Source organism: Ranitomeya imitator, chromosome 4 (assembly GCF_032444005.1).
Source record: "Ranitomeya imitator isolate aRanImi1 chromosome 4, aRanImi1.pri, whole genome shotgun sequence".
Taxonomy (NCBI): Eukaryota; Metazoa; Chordata; class Amphibia; order Anura; family Dendrobatidae; genus Ranitomeya; species Ranitomeya imitator.
In genome coordinates this window covers 259574848-259592976 of record NC_091285.1, presented here as the reverse complement: position 1 = coordinate 259592976, position 18129 = coordinate 259574848, and the positions used below count along the sequence as shown (strand labels likewise).

The 18129-nt window shown below is 42.9% G+C and overlaps 1 protein-coding gene across 1 annotated transcript in view; it reads left to right on the top strand.

Annotated features, from left to right (window-relative positions):
- Positions 1-18129, top strand: part of ZDHHC17 (zinc finger DHHC-type palmitoyltransferase 17) — a 71838-nt gene that overhangs the window by 36153 nt on the left and 17556 nt on the right. The window contains exons 7-9 of the mRNA XM_069764549.1: positions 313-475; positions 4126-4251; positions 13745-13887. Of these exons, the coding sequence (XP_069620650.1) occupies positions 313-475; positions 4126-4251; positions 13745-13887 (432 nt within the window). The remainder of the gene's footprint in view (positions 1-312; positions 476-4125; positions 4252-13744; positions 13888-18129) is intronic.

Below are 18129 nucleotides of genomic sequence, written 5' to 3'. Positions count from 1 at the left end.
CAACACTGATTTGCTGGCTTATCAGAGGACACCGGTGCATAAAAATCAGACAGCAATACGGGTGTCATACGGATGTTGCGATAAAAAAATCGCATGACAATCGCATGATTTACCTCCGTTTTTTTCAGTCCGTAAATCGGACCGTTTTTTTCCCTCTCAAGTGGGAAAGAGCCCTAAGACAGAGGATGTGCACATTAGAAAGTCTGGAAGCAAAGCTTCCACCTTGTCTCATTTACATATCAAAATGTGGTGTTTTTTTTTTTTTTTTTTTACAAACTGCTGTCATGCTTAATGTTTTTTCTGCCTCTATAGTGTGGACCCCACGAGATTGCTCCTTACGTTTAATGTGTCCGTTAATCTTGGAGACAAGTACCATAAGAACACTTCACTACACTGGGCGGTTTTGGCCGGAAATACAACAGTTATTAGTTTGCTCCTTGAAAATGGTGGCAATGTTGATGCGCAGAATATCAAGGTAAAATGACTTGTTTGTAAGTGGCAAATGTAATAATTCATCTCTGTGGCCTTTTAAATTTTCCAATACAGAAAATGGTCTTAGGGGTCTTGGAAGAGACTGTATGTAGACAATACAGTACATAAATTTGTTTTGAACATAAGTTTATAACTTTTTTTTTGTGTGGGGGATACTGGTGATGTATAGCTGAATAAGTACTAATGATATTGTGGAAGCAAATATTGGTTATATTGTAGGGGCGGAAGAAATGCTGGTGAGCATGTAGGGGCGGAAGAAATGCTGGTGAGATTATTGTAGAGGGGAATAAGAAATGCTGGTGAGATTATTCTAGTGGGGAATAAGAAATGCTGGTGAGATTATTGTAGGGGGCGGAAGAAATCTGGGTGAGATTATTGTAGAGGGGAATAAGAAATGCTGGTGAGATTATTGTAGAGGGGAATAAGAAATGCTGGTGAGATTATTCTAGTGGGGAATAAGAAATGCTGGTGAGATTATTGTAGAGGCAGAAGAAATGTTGGTGAGATTATTGTAGAGGGGAATAAGAAATGCTGGTGAGATTATTGTAGGGGGCGGAAGAAATGTGGGTGAGATTATTGTAGAGGCAGAAGAAATGTTGGTGAGATTATTGTAGAGGGGAATAAGAAATGCTGGTGAGCATGTAGGGGCGGAAGAAATGCTGGTGAGATTATTGTAGGGGGCGGAAGAAATGTGGGTGAGATTATTGTAGAGGGGAATAAGAAATGCTGGTGAGATTATTGTAGAGGCAGAAGAAATGTTGGTGAGATTATTCTAGGGGGGAATAAGAAATGCTGGTGAGATTATTGTAGAGGCAGAAGAAATGTTGGTGAGATTATTGTAGAGGGGAATAAGAAATGCTGGTGAGATTATTGTAGAGGGGAATAAGAAATGCTGGTGAGATTATTGTAGGGGGCGGAAGAAATGTTGGTGAGATTATTGTAGAGGGGAATAAGAAATGCTGGTGAGATTATTGTAGGGGGCGGAAGAAATGATGGTGAGATTATTGTAGAGGGGAATAAGAAATGCTGGTGAGATTATTGTAGGGGGCGGAAGAAATGTGGGTGAGATTATTGTAGAGGCAGAAGAAATGTTGGTGAGATTATTGTAGAGGGGAATAAGAAATGCTGGTGAGCATGTAGGGGCGGAAGAAATGCTGGTGAGATTATTGTTGGGGGCGGAAGAAATGTGGGTGAGATTATTGTAGAGGGGAATAAGAAATGCTGGTGAGATTATTGTAGAGGCAGAAGAAATGTTGGTGAGATTATTCTAGGGGGGAATAAGAAATGCTGGTGAGATTATTGTAGAGGCAGAAGAAATGTTGGTGAGATTATTGTAGAGGGGAATAAGAAATGCTGGTGAGATTATTGTAGGGGGCGGAAGAAATGTTGGTGAGATTATTGTAGAGGGGAATAAGAAATGCTGGTGAGATTATTGTAGGGGGCGGAAGAAATGATGGTGAGATTATTGTAGAGGGGAATAAGAAATGCTGGTGAGATTATTGTAGGGGGCGGAAGAAATGTGGGTGAGATTATTGTAGAGGCAGAAGAAATGTTGGTGAGATTATTGTAGAGGGGAATAAGAAATGCTGGTGAGCATGTAGGGGCGGAAGAAATGCTGGTGAGATTATTGTAGAGGCAGAAGAAATGTTGGTGAGATTATTCTAGGGGGGAATAAGAAATGCTGGTGAGATTATTGTAGAGGCAGAAGAAATGTTGGTGAGAATATTGTAGAGGCAGAAGAAATGTTGGTGAGATTATTCTAGGGGGAATAAGAAATGCTGGTGAGATTATTGTAGAGGCAGAAGAAATGTTGGTGAGATTATTGTAGAGGGGAATAAGAAATACTGGTGAGATTATTGTAGAGGGGAATAAGAAATGCTGGTGAGATTATTGTAGGGGGCGGAAGAAATGTTGGTGAGATTATTGTAGAGGGGAATAAGAAATGCTGGTGAGATTATTGTAGGGAGCGGAAGAAATGATGGTGAGATTATTGTAGAGGGGAATAAGAAATGCTGGTGAGATTATTGTAGGGGTGGAAGAAATGTGGGTGAGATTATTGTAGAGGCAGAAGAAATGTTGGTGAGATTATTGTAGAGGGGAATAAGAAATGCTGGTGAGAATGTAGGGGCAGAAGAAATGTTGGTGAGATTATTGTAGGGAGTGGAAGAAATGCTGGTGAGATTATTGTAGGGGGCGGAAGAAATGTTGGTGAGATTATTGTAGAGGGGAATAAAATGCTGGTGAGATTATTGTAGAGGCAGAAGAAATGTTGGTGAGATTATTGTAAAGGGGAATAAGAAATGCTGGTGAGAATGTAGGGGCGGAAGAAATGCTGGTGAGATTATTGTAGGGGGCGGAAGAAATGTTGGTGAGATTATTGTAGAGGGGAATAAGAAATGCTGGTGAGATTATTGTAGGGAGTGGAAGAAATGCTGGTGAGATTATTGTAGGGGGCGGAAGAAATGTTGGTGAGATTATTGTAGAGGGGAATAAGAAATGCTGGTGAGATTATTGTAGGGAGCGGAAGAAATGATGGTGAGATTATTGTAGAGGGGAATAAGAAATGCTGGTGAGCATGTAGGGGCGGAAGAAATGCTGGTGAGATTATTGTAGAGGCAGAAGAAATGTTGGTGAGATTATTCTAGGGGGGAATAAGAAATGCTGGTGAGATTATTGTAGAGGCAGAAGAAATGTTGGTGAGAATATTGTAGAGGCAGAAGAAATGTTGGTGAGATTATTCTAGGGGGAATAAGAAATGCTGGTGAGATTATTGTAGAGGCAGAAGAAATGTTGGTGAGATTATTGTAGAGGGGAATAAGAAATGCTGGTGAGATTATTGTAGAGGGGAATAAGAAATGCTGGTGAGATTATTGTAGGGGGCGGAAGAAATGTTGGTGAGATTATTGTAGAGGGGAATAAGAAATGCTGGTGAGATTATTGTAGGGAGCGGAAGAAATGATGGTGAGATTATTGTAGAGGGGAATAAGAAATGCTGGTGAGATTATTGTAGGGGTGGAAGAAATGTGGGTGAGATTATTGTAGAGGCAGAAGAAATGTTGGTGAGATTATTGTAGAGGGGAATAAGAAATGCTGGTGAGAATGTAGGGGCAGAAGAAATGTTGGTGAGATTATTGTAGGGAGTGGAAGAAATGCTGGTGAGATTATTGTAGGGGGCGGAAGAAATGTTGGTGAGATTATTGTAGAGGGGAATAAAATGCTGGTGAGATTATTGTAGAGGCAGAAGAAATGTTGGTGAGATTATTGTAAAGGGGAATAAGAAATGCTGGTGAGAATGTAGGGGCGGAAGAAATGCTGGTGAGATTATTGTAGGGGGCGGAAGAAAGGCTGGTGAGATTATTGTAGGGGGCGGAAGAAATGCTGGTGAGATTATTGTAAGGGGAAATAAGAAATGCTGGTGAGATTGTTGTAGGGGGCGGAAGAAATGTTGGTAAGATTATTGTAGGGGCGGAAGAAATGTTGGTGAGATTATTGTTAGGGGGGGAAGAAATACTGGTGAGATTATTGTAAGGGGAATGCTGGTGAGATTATTTGAAAATATGGTATGACATATTTAATTACCTTTGTTAATATATGTAAAATAATGTTTTGTTTACATTCCATGTATTACAACAGGGAGAATCGCCGCTTGATTTAGCAAAACAGAGAAAAAATGTCTGGATGATTAACCATTTGCAAGAAGCAAGACAAGCCAAAGGCTATGATAATCCCTCCTTCCTGAGAAAGCTAAAGGCAGACAAGGTAAATTCCTGACAAATTCCTTGGCTTTTTATTTCTTGTTTAGAGTTTGCAATTGCAGAAGATTTGGATTTCTGAATCCTTTTTACTTGAGATCGAATTACCTTTTTGTATCTAAACATATTCCCATAGTTTAAGTTCTACAGTTATATGAAGTCTCACATGTAGGTGTAGTCGGCACTGTCTGATTATTTTCAGCTCCTCCGGAGATGCTGTGCAACCCTGCCCTTCTTCACACGTTGTAGTGAGTGGTAACACGCGCGGTGGCAATATGCTGCAGAAGTTCATATGTGCCACATATGTCTAATATGTCTGCAGGCACAGAACTAAAGTGGCAAAAAGATCTCCTCCATCCAGATGCCTGTAAATAGTTGTGGATTCAGTTATGATTCAGTGCAGGCGGTGCTTGGATGTGTTACAGCTGACATCTCGCCTCTTTAGTAGGAAAAAGACCCCCTTTCTTTAACCCCTTACAGACAAGTGACATATAGTTAAGTCATTTACCCGCTCCCTGACTCTGATGTGGGGTCTGCAACTGAGATTATGGTTGTGATAGTCAGCCGCACATGGAGTGGAGCTCCACCTGCGCCTGTTAACCTGTTAAATGCTGCTGTTAATCTGACAGCAGCATTTACAGTATACCGGCAGGGGATTCACCAATCCATGTGCCCATCGGCATGCACGTGATGCAATCATCTGGCACCAGTGTGTTGCCATGTTGGCCAGGGTCTATCATGACAGTACTCCTTTGAACGGCAGCCCTCTGACTGGTACAAAAATTGAAGAATCTGGCATTATATTCTGAGCGTTTTTTTGAATAATTAGAATAGTGTATAACACCTCTGGCTGGTGTTAATATAAGACTGTGATTATTGCTGTCAAAATGCAGTACTATGCTATTGCTGTACACAGCACAAGCGATTGGATCATCGCAGGTTAAAGTCTCCAGAAGGGACTAACAAATACAGTGAAAAGTAAAAAAAACAAAAAAAAAACCCTCTTTTTAAAAATATCTTTAAAAAAATTAAGATAATTTCAAATCACCCGTTGCCGCATTAAAAATACAAAAAAAAAAATACACAGATGTGGTATTATTGCGTTCATAAGTCTGATCTGTAAAAATATAAAATTAACCTGATTGATAAACAGAGTAATGAGAAAAATAATCTAAATTCCGGAATCACGGTTTATCATCTGCTGCAACAAAACATCGTATCTACCGTAAAAATATACCCTCACACTGCCCCAGTGACAGCATTGAAAACTTTATGGGTCCAGTTTTGTTGCGGCAGCTGATAAACCGGAATCTAGATTGTTTTTTCTCATTACTCTGTTTATCAAACAGGTTAATTAATTTTATATTTTGAAAGATCAGACTTTTATGAAAAACACAGACACACAGACACACACACACACACACACACACACACACACACACACACACACACACACACACCCCTGCGGCTCTACAACTTCAAATGAGTTCTGCACCCAAATGATTGCATTTAACGTGGAGCCAAGGTCTAAGGCCTAGCAATGAAAATATTGCATGGTATGATGGCACCTAGATATTTCCGTGACTTCCACATCATAATAAAAATGCCACAATAAATACCTGGTGTTCTCCTTTTAATTCTTTCTGACATGGTTTTTCCAATTCTTAGTCCTCTTTTCATGTGTGCTTAAAGGGGACCTGTCACCCTCTCTGGCGTTTTTTTTTTTTTTTTATTTAAATAGATTTTTATTGAAAATAAACATGAACATTACATTTTATGCATTTTCCAATATATTACAAAGTTTCTTCATTTTCCAAACCCCCAACAATCCCAACAAACCCCAAACCTCCCCCTCCCATGACAGCTCCTTCCCAATTATACTTTTATTACCAGTATTGATGGCTCTTTGAGCCGCTTGACTCACTTATGACCGCATATTCCTCTAGCAATCTCCCCCCCCTTCAAAAGGTCTTCATTCACCCATTTCCCATACCTACTCATCCCAGCTCGAGCCACGGAGACCACATTTTGTCAAACATTTCTGCTTTCCCACGTCTTTTGTAGACCCCCTTTTCCAGATTGAGACCATATTTAACATATTTCAGGAATTCACCCCTTGTAGGCGGCTCCTCCTTAATCCAATTCCTTGCTATCACCTTCCTAGCCATATACACTTAGGGCCAGAAATATTTGGACAGTGACACAATTTTCGCGAGTTGGGCTCTGCATGCCACCACATTGGATTTGAAATGAAACCTCTACAACAGAATTCAAGTGTGAAGACACAAAAGAGAATAGTAAAACCAAAAACACTCAGTTTGAAAAAATGTTGCAGTAATCCGCAAGTGCTAGTAAAAGATGTAAAAAACAGGGTATTTGGTTGATACGTTTTTTGCAAAAAATGTATACTAAGCTGCTCTACCAATCTTCACGGTATACCCTTATCAGAGCAGTCCTAACTAATGTATGCAATCCCTATCTGATGTATTTAAAAACCTGATCATCTGTATATAGCCCATGTGTTCCTGTTTCCATAATTGTTCTCTTGTGTCTACAAGACTGGGGATTACTGCAACATTTTTTCAAACTGAGTGTTTTTGGTTTTACTATTCTCTTTTGTGTCTTCAGGTTTCTTGGTGGTGTGTGAACATGATCATACAGACTTGTTCACTGTGCAAGTAGCCCATGTGTTCCTGTTTCCATAATTGTTCTCTTGTGTCTACAAGACTGGGGAGTTCCACCACTCCTCTTGGGCTATCTGCACAAAAGCTGTTCTACCCTGTATGCACACATGGATTTTTTCCTCTCTGAACCCTGTTCACACAGGTTATATACAGATGATCAGGTTTTTAAATACATCAGATAGGGATTGCATACATTAGTTAGGACTGCTCTGATAAGGGTATACCGTGAAGATTGGTAGAGCAGCTTAGTATACATTTTTTGCAAAAAACGTATCAACCAAATACCCTGTTTTTTACATCTTTTACTAGCACTTGCGGATTACTGCAACATTTTTTCAAACTGAGTGTTTTTGGTTTTACTATTCTCTTTTGTGTCTTCAGGTTTCTTGGTGGTGTGTGAACATGATCATACAGACTTGTTCACTGTGCAAGTAGCCCATGTGTTCCTGTTTCCATAATTGTTCTCTTGTGTCTACAAGACTGGGGAGTTCCACCACTCCTCTTGGGCTATCTGCACAAAAGCTGTTCTACCCTGTATGCACACATGGATTTTTTCCTCTCTGAACCCTGTTCACACAGGTTATATACAGATGATCAGGTTTTTAAATACATCAGATAGGGATTGCATACATTAGTTAGGACTGCTCTGATAAGGGTATACCGTGAAGATTGGTAGAGCAGCTTAGTATACATTTTTTGCAAAAAACGTATCAACCAAATACCCTGTTTTTTACATCTTTTACTAGCACTTGCGGATTACTGCAACATTTTTTCAAACTGAGTGTTTTTGGTTTTACTATTCTCTTTTGTGTCTTCAGGTTTCTTGGTGGTGTGTGAACATGATCATACAGACTTGCTCACTGTGCAAGTAGCCCATGTGTTCCTGTTAACAGAATTCAAGTGTAGATTGTAACGTTTAATTTGAAGGGTTGAACAAAAATATCTGATAGAAAATGTAGGAATTGTACACATTTCTTTACAAACACTCCACATTTTAGGAGGTCAAAAGTAATTGGACAAATAAACATAACCCAAACAAAATATTTTTATTTTCAATATTTTGTTGCAAATCCTTTGGAGGCAATCACTGCCTTAAGTCTGGAACCCATGGACATCACCAAACGCTGGGTTTCCTCCTTCTTAATGCTTTGCCAGGCCTTTACAGCCGCAGCCTTCAGGTCTTGCTTGTTTGTGGGTCTTTCCGTCTTAAGTCTGGATTTGAGCAAGTGAAATGCATGCTCAATTGGGTTTAGATCTGGAGATTGACTTGGCCATTGCAGAATGTTCCACTTTTTGGCACTCATGAACTCCTGGGTAGCTTTGGATGTATGCTTGGGGTCATTGTCCATCTGTACTATGAAGCGCCGTCCAATCAACTTTGCAGCATTTGGCTGAATCTGGGCTGAAAGTATATCCCGGTACACTTCAGAATTCATCCGGCTACTCTTGTCTGCTCTTATGTCATCAATAAACACAAGTGACCCAGTGCCATTGAAAGCCATGCATGCCCATGCCATCACGTTGCCTCCACCATGTTTTACAGAGGATGTGGTGTGCCTTGGATCATGTGCCGTTCCCTTTCTTCTCCAAACTTTTTTCTTCCCATCATTCTGGTACAGGTTGATCTTTGTCTCATCTGTCCATAGAATACTTTTCCAGAACTGAGCTGGCTTCTTGAGGTGTTTTTCTGCAAATTTAACTCTGGCCTGTCTATTTTTGGTATTGATGAATGGTTTGCATCTAGATGTGAACCCTTTGTATTTACTGTCATGGAGTCTTCTCTTTACTGTTGACTTAGAGACAGATACACCTACTTCACTGAGAGTGTTCTGGAATTCAGTTGATGTTGTGAACGGGTTCTTCTTCACCAAATTAAGTATGCGGCGATCATCCACCACTGTTGTCATCCGTGGACGCCCAGGCCTTTTTGAGTTCCCAAGCTCACCAGTCAATTCCTTTTTTCTCAGAATGTACCCAACTGTTGATTTTGCTACTCCAAGCATGTCTGCTATCTCTCTGATGGATTTTTTCTTTTTTTTCAGCCTCAGGATGTTCTGCTTCACCTCAATTGAGAGTTCCTTTGACCGCATGTTGTCTGCTCACAGCAACAGCTTCCAAATGCAAAACCACACACCTGGAATCCACCCCTGACCTTTTAACTACTTCATTGATTACAGGTTAACGAGGGAGACGCCTTCAGAGTTAATCGCAGCCCTTAGAGTCCATTGTCCAATTACTTTTGGTCCCTTGAAAAAGAGGACGCTATGCATTACAGAGCTATGATTCCTAAACCCTTTCTCCGATTTGGATGTGGAAACTATCATATTGCAGCTGGGAGTGTGCACTTTCAGCCCATATTATATATATAATTGTATTTCTGAACATGTTTTTGTAAACAGCTAAAATAACAAAACTTGTGTCACTGTCCAAATATTTCTGGCCCTAACTGTAGCTTTAATCTGGGAATCAACACCTCCCCCAAGCTTTTATAGATTTCGGCTGGTAACCCATCAACTCCAGGTGCCTTCCCATTGGCCATAGACTTCAGCGCTCGACTCAGTTCCTCCTCGGTGATAGGGGCATCGAGGCTCACCCTATCCTCCTCACTCAATTTCGGGAGACCCAGACTCTCCAGGAAAGTTTCCGTATCTCCGACTGACTCATTGACCCTGGAGGAATATAAGTCCGCGTAAAAGTCCGCAAAGACCTTTATAATTTCAGGTGTTTCAGATATCCTGCTCCCCCCATCTGAATCCAACGAATGTACATACGAGGTACTACGCTGAGCAGAAGTTACCACCGATAGCATGTGTCCCACTGTTTCTCCCTCCTGAAAATAAGTCACCCTTTGAAACTCCCTCTTCCTTTCAGCTTTTCCCAGCAGAATCTTCTCCATATGAGTTTGCGCTTTTCTCAACCTTTTCCCTGCCTCGGAGGTCCCCAACACTACCATCTCGTCCTCTGCAGCCTTCAGCTCCTCCACCGCCACTCTCTCTGCCTCCCTTGTCTTCCGCTTACACCTACTAATGTCTCTAAATAGTAGCCCTCTCAGGTACGCTTTCATTGCATCCCAAACAGTTAGAGCATCTGTACTCCCATCATTTAAGGCAAAGAATTCCGTCACCTCCTTCCCTGTACCCTCCAAGTCAATACTCTGTAACCAGTTAGGATGGATCTTCCATTCTCTCCCGCTTGCGGTCCGTGTCCCCACCAACCTAACCTCCACCTCAATTGGACTGTGGTCCGAAAGGGCCCTCGGCAGATAACGCACCTCCCCCACCATTGTGTCCAACAGACGATTACCCAGCGCCATATCTATTCTGGACAGCGTAGCATGAGCCGGTGAGTAGCACGAGTACCCTCTCTCCCCAACATGTCTAACGCTCCATAGATCAATCATGCCTATTTCACGCACATAGGTACCAAATGTTGTAGTGTGCCCCTCCGACCTGTTCTGGGTGTTCTTATTTTTATCCCAAAAGTCGTCACAAATATTGTTCAAATCCCCAATAATTAAAAGTGGTAGCGGTCCCCATCGTTCCACCTTCTCCAACACTTCCCTAATCTTCTTACTTGAATATGGAGGTGGAATATACATTGCCGCGACACACACTCTCACTCCATACAATATACACTGTATCACCACATACTGACCCTCAGCATCCACGCATACCTTCACCTCTTCATACTGCACTCCCACCGGCACCAACACTGACACCCCCCTTGAATACGTCGAAAAGGTAGAGTGATACACTTTCTTAATCCATCGTCTATTCAGTACGTCCACCTTCTCCCGTATCAAGTGCGTTTCCATCAAGCATATCATAGAGGCCCGTTGATCCTTCGCATACTGCAAGTTCGCAGCTCTCCTAGACTTATCCGCCAGACCTCTCACATTCCAACTCAATATCTTAAAGCGGTCCCCTATTATGTGATTCATCATCTTTAGTTATGTCTTTACTCCCAGTTCTGAGCTGTCTAACTTCCCTCCCATCCCTTACCCCATTGCGAACACTCTTGTTAACGTAACCTTCTCCTTCCGCCTCCCGCTACCGTTTATAATAGAATTCGGCGCCATTCTTAGAGGAACAAAATATTTCAACATGTATTAACTTACAACTGCAAGAACTAAATAAACTTTTAGTACGCTGCACACCCTTCCTCCCCCGTACTTCGCCGCCGCATCAGCACTCCCAGGGCGTTCCCTGCGTAATGCCCAACTCCACCCTCAAACCTTCACATCTCAATTACCAATGTACTGTCAGTCAATCTCTTTTTCCTTTTTAAAGGAAACCCCGACCAACCCACCCCGTATTTTCAATCTCCTTTCCCTTTAAGCCTTTTAACATTAAGATCTATCCACTGGGTAGCGTCCTCCGGCGTCTGGAAAAAATGAATCTTATCCAACGCCACCACTCTCAGTCGTGCCGGAAACATCATGGAGTATTGCACTCCCAGTTCCCTCAGCCGTCTCTTGATACCCGTGAACATCATCCGTTGTTTCTGTACCAGGGCGGAATAGTCAGGGTAGATAGCAATTCTTTGACCTTCAATTGTCAGATCCGTCATGTCTCTAGCCTTCCTCAGGATAATGTCTCTGTAGTTTAGGATTTTGGCAAGCATGGTACGGGACTTGCTCCAGGGACAGGTGGTTTCGGTGGGACCCTGTGGGCTCTTTCTACCGCAAATACTTTTGTCAGTGCTGCATCACCAAAAGTCTCAAGGAGCCAGCTTTCAATATACTCCGTGGGATTCCTCCCCTCAGCTTTTTCAGGGACACCCACTATACGAATGTTATTTCTTCTGGACCTATTTTCCAGATCCTCATTTTTTGCAGCTAGCTCCGATATTGCTTGAGTAAACTTCCTCTCCGCTTTCTGCAGCTGCACTATATGATCTTCTGCCGTGCTCACTCTTTCCTCTACAGCCCCCACACGTTTGTCAATCTTCTGCAGGGCTGCATTTATCTGGGCTGTATCCCCTTTGACCTCCTGTAACTGCTGGGTCAGGGATTGTTTACATGATGATACCAGTGTAAAAACGTCTCTAAGGGTGGGCTCTGCTCCTGGCTCCTTATCTTCAGATCCCCCTACTACCACCGCCATGTCACCATCCCTGCTCCCCTGCTGTACCTCCTGCTCCTCTGCTGGGCTTTCCTCCTCTCCTTCTGTGTCTGTGTCTGCTCCGGCGTCCTCCTCTGCTTTTTCTGTGCTCCCTGCGGCCTCCACTCTAGCAAACTGCTGGAGCTTTGCCGCCGCCGCCATCCGCTTCTGGCATGCAGCGTTGTCCTTTTCCGCCTTCTCCCTGGCGTCGGCGCCATCTTGGCCGGTCCCAGCCTCGCCGGCTCCTGCGTCTCTTTGCCTCCTCCTGGTCATATTTGCTGACCTCGGGGCCGCCGCTGTTCACCGCCGCACTCCCAGGACTCTCCTGCAGCCGGTAAGCACCGGGAATCGCCGCTCAGCTGCGGCTTTTAAGGATAATGGCAATATTCGCAGCGGGAGCGCTCTGCCACACGTCCGCTCACATGGACATTCAGGCCACGCCCCCCCCTCTGGCGTTTTTAACTAAAAGAGCCACCTTGTGCAGCAGTAATGCTGCATTCTGTGAAGGTGGCTCTTTTTTTTAGGGACCTGAAGGCAGAGGTGTCGGCGCATGGAGAGGCTGAGGGATGGCTGGGAGGTGGTTGTGTCCGGGGGAAAAGAAAGAAAATAAAGGCATGGCGGGCAAATTATAAAAAGTAATATTGCAGCGTTGGAAGGGACCACAAAAAGAAGAGCCACCTTCACAGAATGCAGCATTAGTGCTGCACAGGGTGGCTCTTTCAGTTAAAAACGCCAGGGGGCGTGACAGGTTCCCTTTAACTTTATTCCTCTGGCTTCAGCCACAGTTCAGTACATGGTGAGCGGTGGCCATAACCACACTCCAGCACTGACTGACAGCTGGCTCAGTAGTGCATCACTGCAAAGCTGGATGTCAGTCAGTGTCTGAGTGTGATCAGTCACTGCTCACTATGTGAGGGGCACACCTCTCTGACTGAAAGCCTGAGGCTGTCGGGAAGAGTAAAGTTCATTTTCTCCTAGTGGCCGGGATTTCAGTACGGTGGCTGAACGTCTTTAGAACACTATTAACCCACATCTGCTGGTTTATAGCATTTTTTTTACATGACTGGATCCCTTTTAATGATATTTGTTTTGTCTCGACACTGTATCCCCACAAATGAATATTTCCACATATTACTATGGCATGTCACAGGTTTGCTAAAATGATAGGCACCCATTCAAAGGGATTTTCTAGGCTTTTACTACATTTTTTTGGCACTACTTCTACCAATTGAATTTGCCACTACTCCAGCACTTTCAGTGATGTTACCCTGTTCATCACTGATTTGGCGTCTGCAGCCAATTACTGGTCTTAATGGTAACATTTGCATGTACAGCACATGACCACTAAGACCAGTGATTGGCTGCAGCAGTCACTTTACTGATAAACTTCAGAAGTCCTCAATGCAGGCCTTGCTGGGATCACTGAGGGGTTAGCATTGCTTATTTAGTTTAGAACATTTCCTTCTCTTGTCTCTCATTAATGACGCCTCTCACGGAAATATGTGTTGGGATTTATTTGTTTTAGCCATTTGCGCACATTCTAATTTTGTCAGTTGGAGTCAGCGATACGCCTAGATGGATCCCGGGCTATTACAAGGTTATCATTTATTATCTTAGCTTCCAACCATCACATCACAAACAAGTGTATTTTAGTTTCTAGATATGTTGAACAAATTATTGACTTCGGTTTGATCTGCTGTTTTATTTTTTGCAGGAATTTCGTCAAAAAGTGATGCTAGGCACGCCATTCCTGGTGATTTGGTTGGTTGGATTTATTGCTGATCTTGATATTGATTCCTGGTTAATTAAAGGACTAATGTACGGTGGAGTTTGGGCAATGGTACAGTTTCTATCAAAGTAAGTGAACGTGTTTTTCTGTGAAATCTGAGAGAGGTCATATTTACAATGGGTTAGGTATGTGAAAATGAGCCCCTTTTTTGGCAGATAGTCTGGCCAGTTGCCTATGCGCAAAGACCCTGATTCATCAAAACCTTGCTGAAGGGGTATGCTTAAGTCAGAGGCACCTGATTTAGGCCGGGATCACACATACGCGAGATACGGACGAGTCTCGCAGGTGAAATCCCTCCTTTGGCGCCGGCACTCTGGAGCGGAGCGTGCAGCTCCATGTATTGCTGTGCGGCCGCACGCTCCGCTCCGGAGTGCCGGCACCAGAGGAGGGATTTCACCTGCGAGACTCGGCCATACCTCGAGTATGTGTGATCCCGGCCTTGGGAAGAGACTCCAAGCTCCATGTACGGCACAGCTACTGAATTAGACAAGACGGCGTTTCGCACAAACATTCTGGCTAAAATACTTTGACGCAGAGCCTAAATGTTATATAATCTTACAAGAAAATTGTCTGCGGACAAGTGGCCAGTTTCTGGTTTGCTATTCCCCTGATAATTTTTTTTTAAATTTTGTTTGCTTTTTGTATCTGACACAGCAGTCCAGAGATATGAGCCTTTATATTTAGTACTGATTGTTATGATCTATTATTGAGGGGGTGTTGTTCTGAGTAATTACGCAGAGCAGCCTGAGTACTCGCCCCCTGAGAATCCTGTGAACAATTCCCCACAGTAAAAACAACAAAATTGGCTGCTAGCATATACAGTGGGGCAAAAAAGTATTTAGTCAGTCAGCAATAGTGCAAGTTCCACCACTTAAAAAGATGAGGCGTCTGTAATTTACATCATAGGTAGACCTCAACTATGGGAGACAAACTGAGAAAAAAAAAACAGAAAATCACATTGTCTGTTTTTTTAACATTTTATTTGCATATTATGGTGGAAAATAAGTATTTGGTCAGAAACAAACAATCAAGATTTCTGGCTCTCACAGACCTGTAACTTCTTCTTTAAGAGTCTCCTCTTTCCTCCACTCATTACCTGTAGTAATGGCACCTGTTTTAAACTTATCAGTATAAAAATACACCTGTGCACACCCTCAAACAGTCTGACTCCAAACTCCACTATGGTGAAGACCAAAGAGCTGTCAAAGGACACCAGAAACAAAATTGTAGCCCTGCACCAGGCTGGGAAGACTGAATCTGCAATAGCCAACCAGCTTGGAGTGAAGAAATCAACAGTGGGAGCAATAATTAGAAAATGGAAGACATACAAGACCACTGATAATCTCCCTCGATCTGGGGCTCCACGCAAAATCCCACCCCGTGGGGTCAGAATGATCACAAGAACGGTGAGCAAAAATCCCAGAACCACGCGGGGGGACCTAGTGAATGAACTGCAGAGAGCTGGGACCAATGTAACAAGGTCTACCATAAGTAACACTACGCCACCATGGACTCAGATCCTGCAGTGCCAGACGTGTCCCACTGCTTAAGCCAGTACATGTCCGGGCCCGTCTGAAGTTTGCTAGAGAGCATTTGGATGATCCAAAGGAGTTTTGGGAGAATGTCCTATGGTCTGATGAAACCAAACTGGAACTGTTTGGTAGAAACACAACTTGTCGTGTTTGGAGGAAAAAGAATACTGAGTTGCATCCATCAAACACCATACCTACTGTAAAGCATGGTGGTGGAAACATCATGCTTTGGGGCTGTTTCTCTGCAAAGGGGCCAGGACGACTGATCCGGGGAAAATGAAAGAATGAATGGGGCCATGTATCGTGAGATTTTGAGTGCAAACCTCCTTCCATCAGCAAGGGCATTGAAGATGAAATGTGGCTGGGTCTTTCAACATGACAATGATCCAAAGCACACCACCAGGGCAACGAAGGAGTGGCTTCGTAAGAAGCATTTCAAGGTCCTGGAGTGGCCTAGCCAGTCTCCAGATCTCAACCCTATAGAAAACCTTTGGAGGGAGTTGAAAGTTCGTGTTGCCAAGCGAAATGCCAAAAACATCACTGCTCTAGAGGAGATCTGCATGGAGGAATGGGCCAACATACCAACAACAGTGTGTGGCAACCTTGTGAAGACTTACAGAAAACGTTTGACCTCTGTCATTGCCAACAAAGGATATATTACAAAGTATTGAGATGAAATTTTGTTTCTGACCAAATACTTATTTTCCACCATAATATGCAAAAAAATGTTAAAAAAACAGACAATGTGATTTTTCTGGATTTTTTTTTCTCAGTTTGTCTCCCATAGTTGAGGTCTACCTATGATGTAAATTACAGACGCCTCTCATCTTTTTAAGTGGTGGAACTTGCACTATTGCTGACTGACTAAATACTTTTTTGCCCCACTGTAGGTCCACCTCTCCAGAACAATATGGTGAATTTAACCAAAGAAAAAAAACAAAATATTCAGGAGATCCCGCGTGAATACAATAAAAGCCAAAACTGGCCATTACTTAACCTCTCTCAACCAAATTCACATTGTTCTTAAAGTCAATGGCCCTGGTTATAAAGACCGGCGATGTTCACACCTGCCTTGATGACAGGACATGCTGGAGTCAGATGCTCCCGATTCATTAAAAGGCACACGTCTCTTAATGAATCAGGCTCCTCTGACAAGTGTCATGTGCCTCTCTCCTAATCTTACTCCAGTCAAAGACTGGAGTAAGATTTGTGGCCTCAAAATGCAGTGGCTTATCAGGAATTAGAAACGCACAACTTCGCTTATGGCCCTGTTACCATTTGATCAATTTTGCCTCTAATATGTATATATGGTGCATTGGCAGCTTATAAATCATGTGTGCCATACTACTCTGACCATTAGTAAAATATAAGTTTTGCTTATATATACAATTATGCATCACACTATGTTCCCAAAGCATACATTTTTTTTGTACTTGTATACTCTGTATACAGGGAAATGGCCGAAAAGGATTCAGAAGTTTATGCCCCAAGGTTCTGTATTTTCCCAGCGGGTTCTGCTCTCCACTTTAATGGGCTAAATATATCCTAACTATAGAAAAAGCCATGGGGCACATCCAAAACATATACAATGATCCATTGCAGCTAATCAAAAATGGACAAAACTGAACATGAGGTTCTTAGCAGAACTCTGATCAGACAGTATGAAACCCACTGCCACGTCACAGTGAGCCTTAGAGGGACCCTGACCATGCGCTGACCTCCGCTAGAGTGACGCCGCAGCAGCAGGGAGACTGAGCCAGACAACCCACAGCACCCGTGCTACAAGGCAGAGTTCCCATGATTCTAGGTTCCACCATCAGTTATGTCAATTTTAGCTTTTCTGCAAAAGATCATTGTATAAGTTTTGGCTGTGCAGACCAACTCTCTTTCCACAGGTAGGTTATATTGCATGGTCTGTTACTTTTTTTTTTTTTTTTTTTAACACCCCATTTGGCCCAGTTGTTTTTAAATTAGCGGGAGACTGCAAGAGGGGTCCAACCGATTTTTTTTTGCTCTCTGCTTTTAAACTGAGACCATGTGGAAGTTGAGTTTTTGAACTTGGTGTTGGTGCTGTGAGGCGGCCATTGTTGCATTGGGGCTGTGCCTGTGGAGTGATGTAACCCGGAGCTGTGGGCACATGCCTTGCGCTGTGAGTAGTGAGAAACTAGCTCCCCCTGCTGCTGGTGTGGTGTAGCATCGGCGGTGGTTTGCACATAGCTCTTTGCCTTTAAAGTTAGGGACCCACTGTGGTTTGCCATGACGTGGCAGTGTGCTCCATACTGTCTGATCAGAATGTGAAATCTTAGACCCTCATGTTCAGTTTTGTACATTTTTCTCTAGCCGCTATAAATCCGTTCATAAGTTTTTGTATGTGCTCTCCATTTGTCTTTCTACAGTAATGGCATGGGCTAAATGTATTTCTAAAGCAGAGCTTTCTCAAGGACATTGCTTATTTAGCACTTATCATAGCTAAACCTTGGTCTTTAAAGAAGCTCTCCTCCCATCAAAATGTATATCGTCTTAATATATTACAGTCATCATATTATACAGCACGGTGTACTTACAATTGCTCATTTTGCCTTTCTACCTAGATAATGCTTCTGTTTTCCATTAGGTCTATGACCTCATGTGATTAAAAACTGACTAGCTGAATCCTTCTAAGCTCTGTATAGAGACAGGACGTCTTTTTCCTGCATGAGTCAAGAGTCGCTGCAAAAGTCCCTGACGGGGGGAGGAGGGAGCAGCTGGGTCAGGATTTGGAGGGGAATATTAAATGTA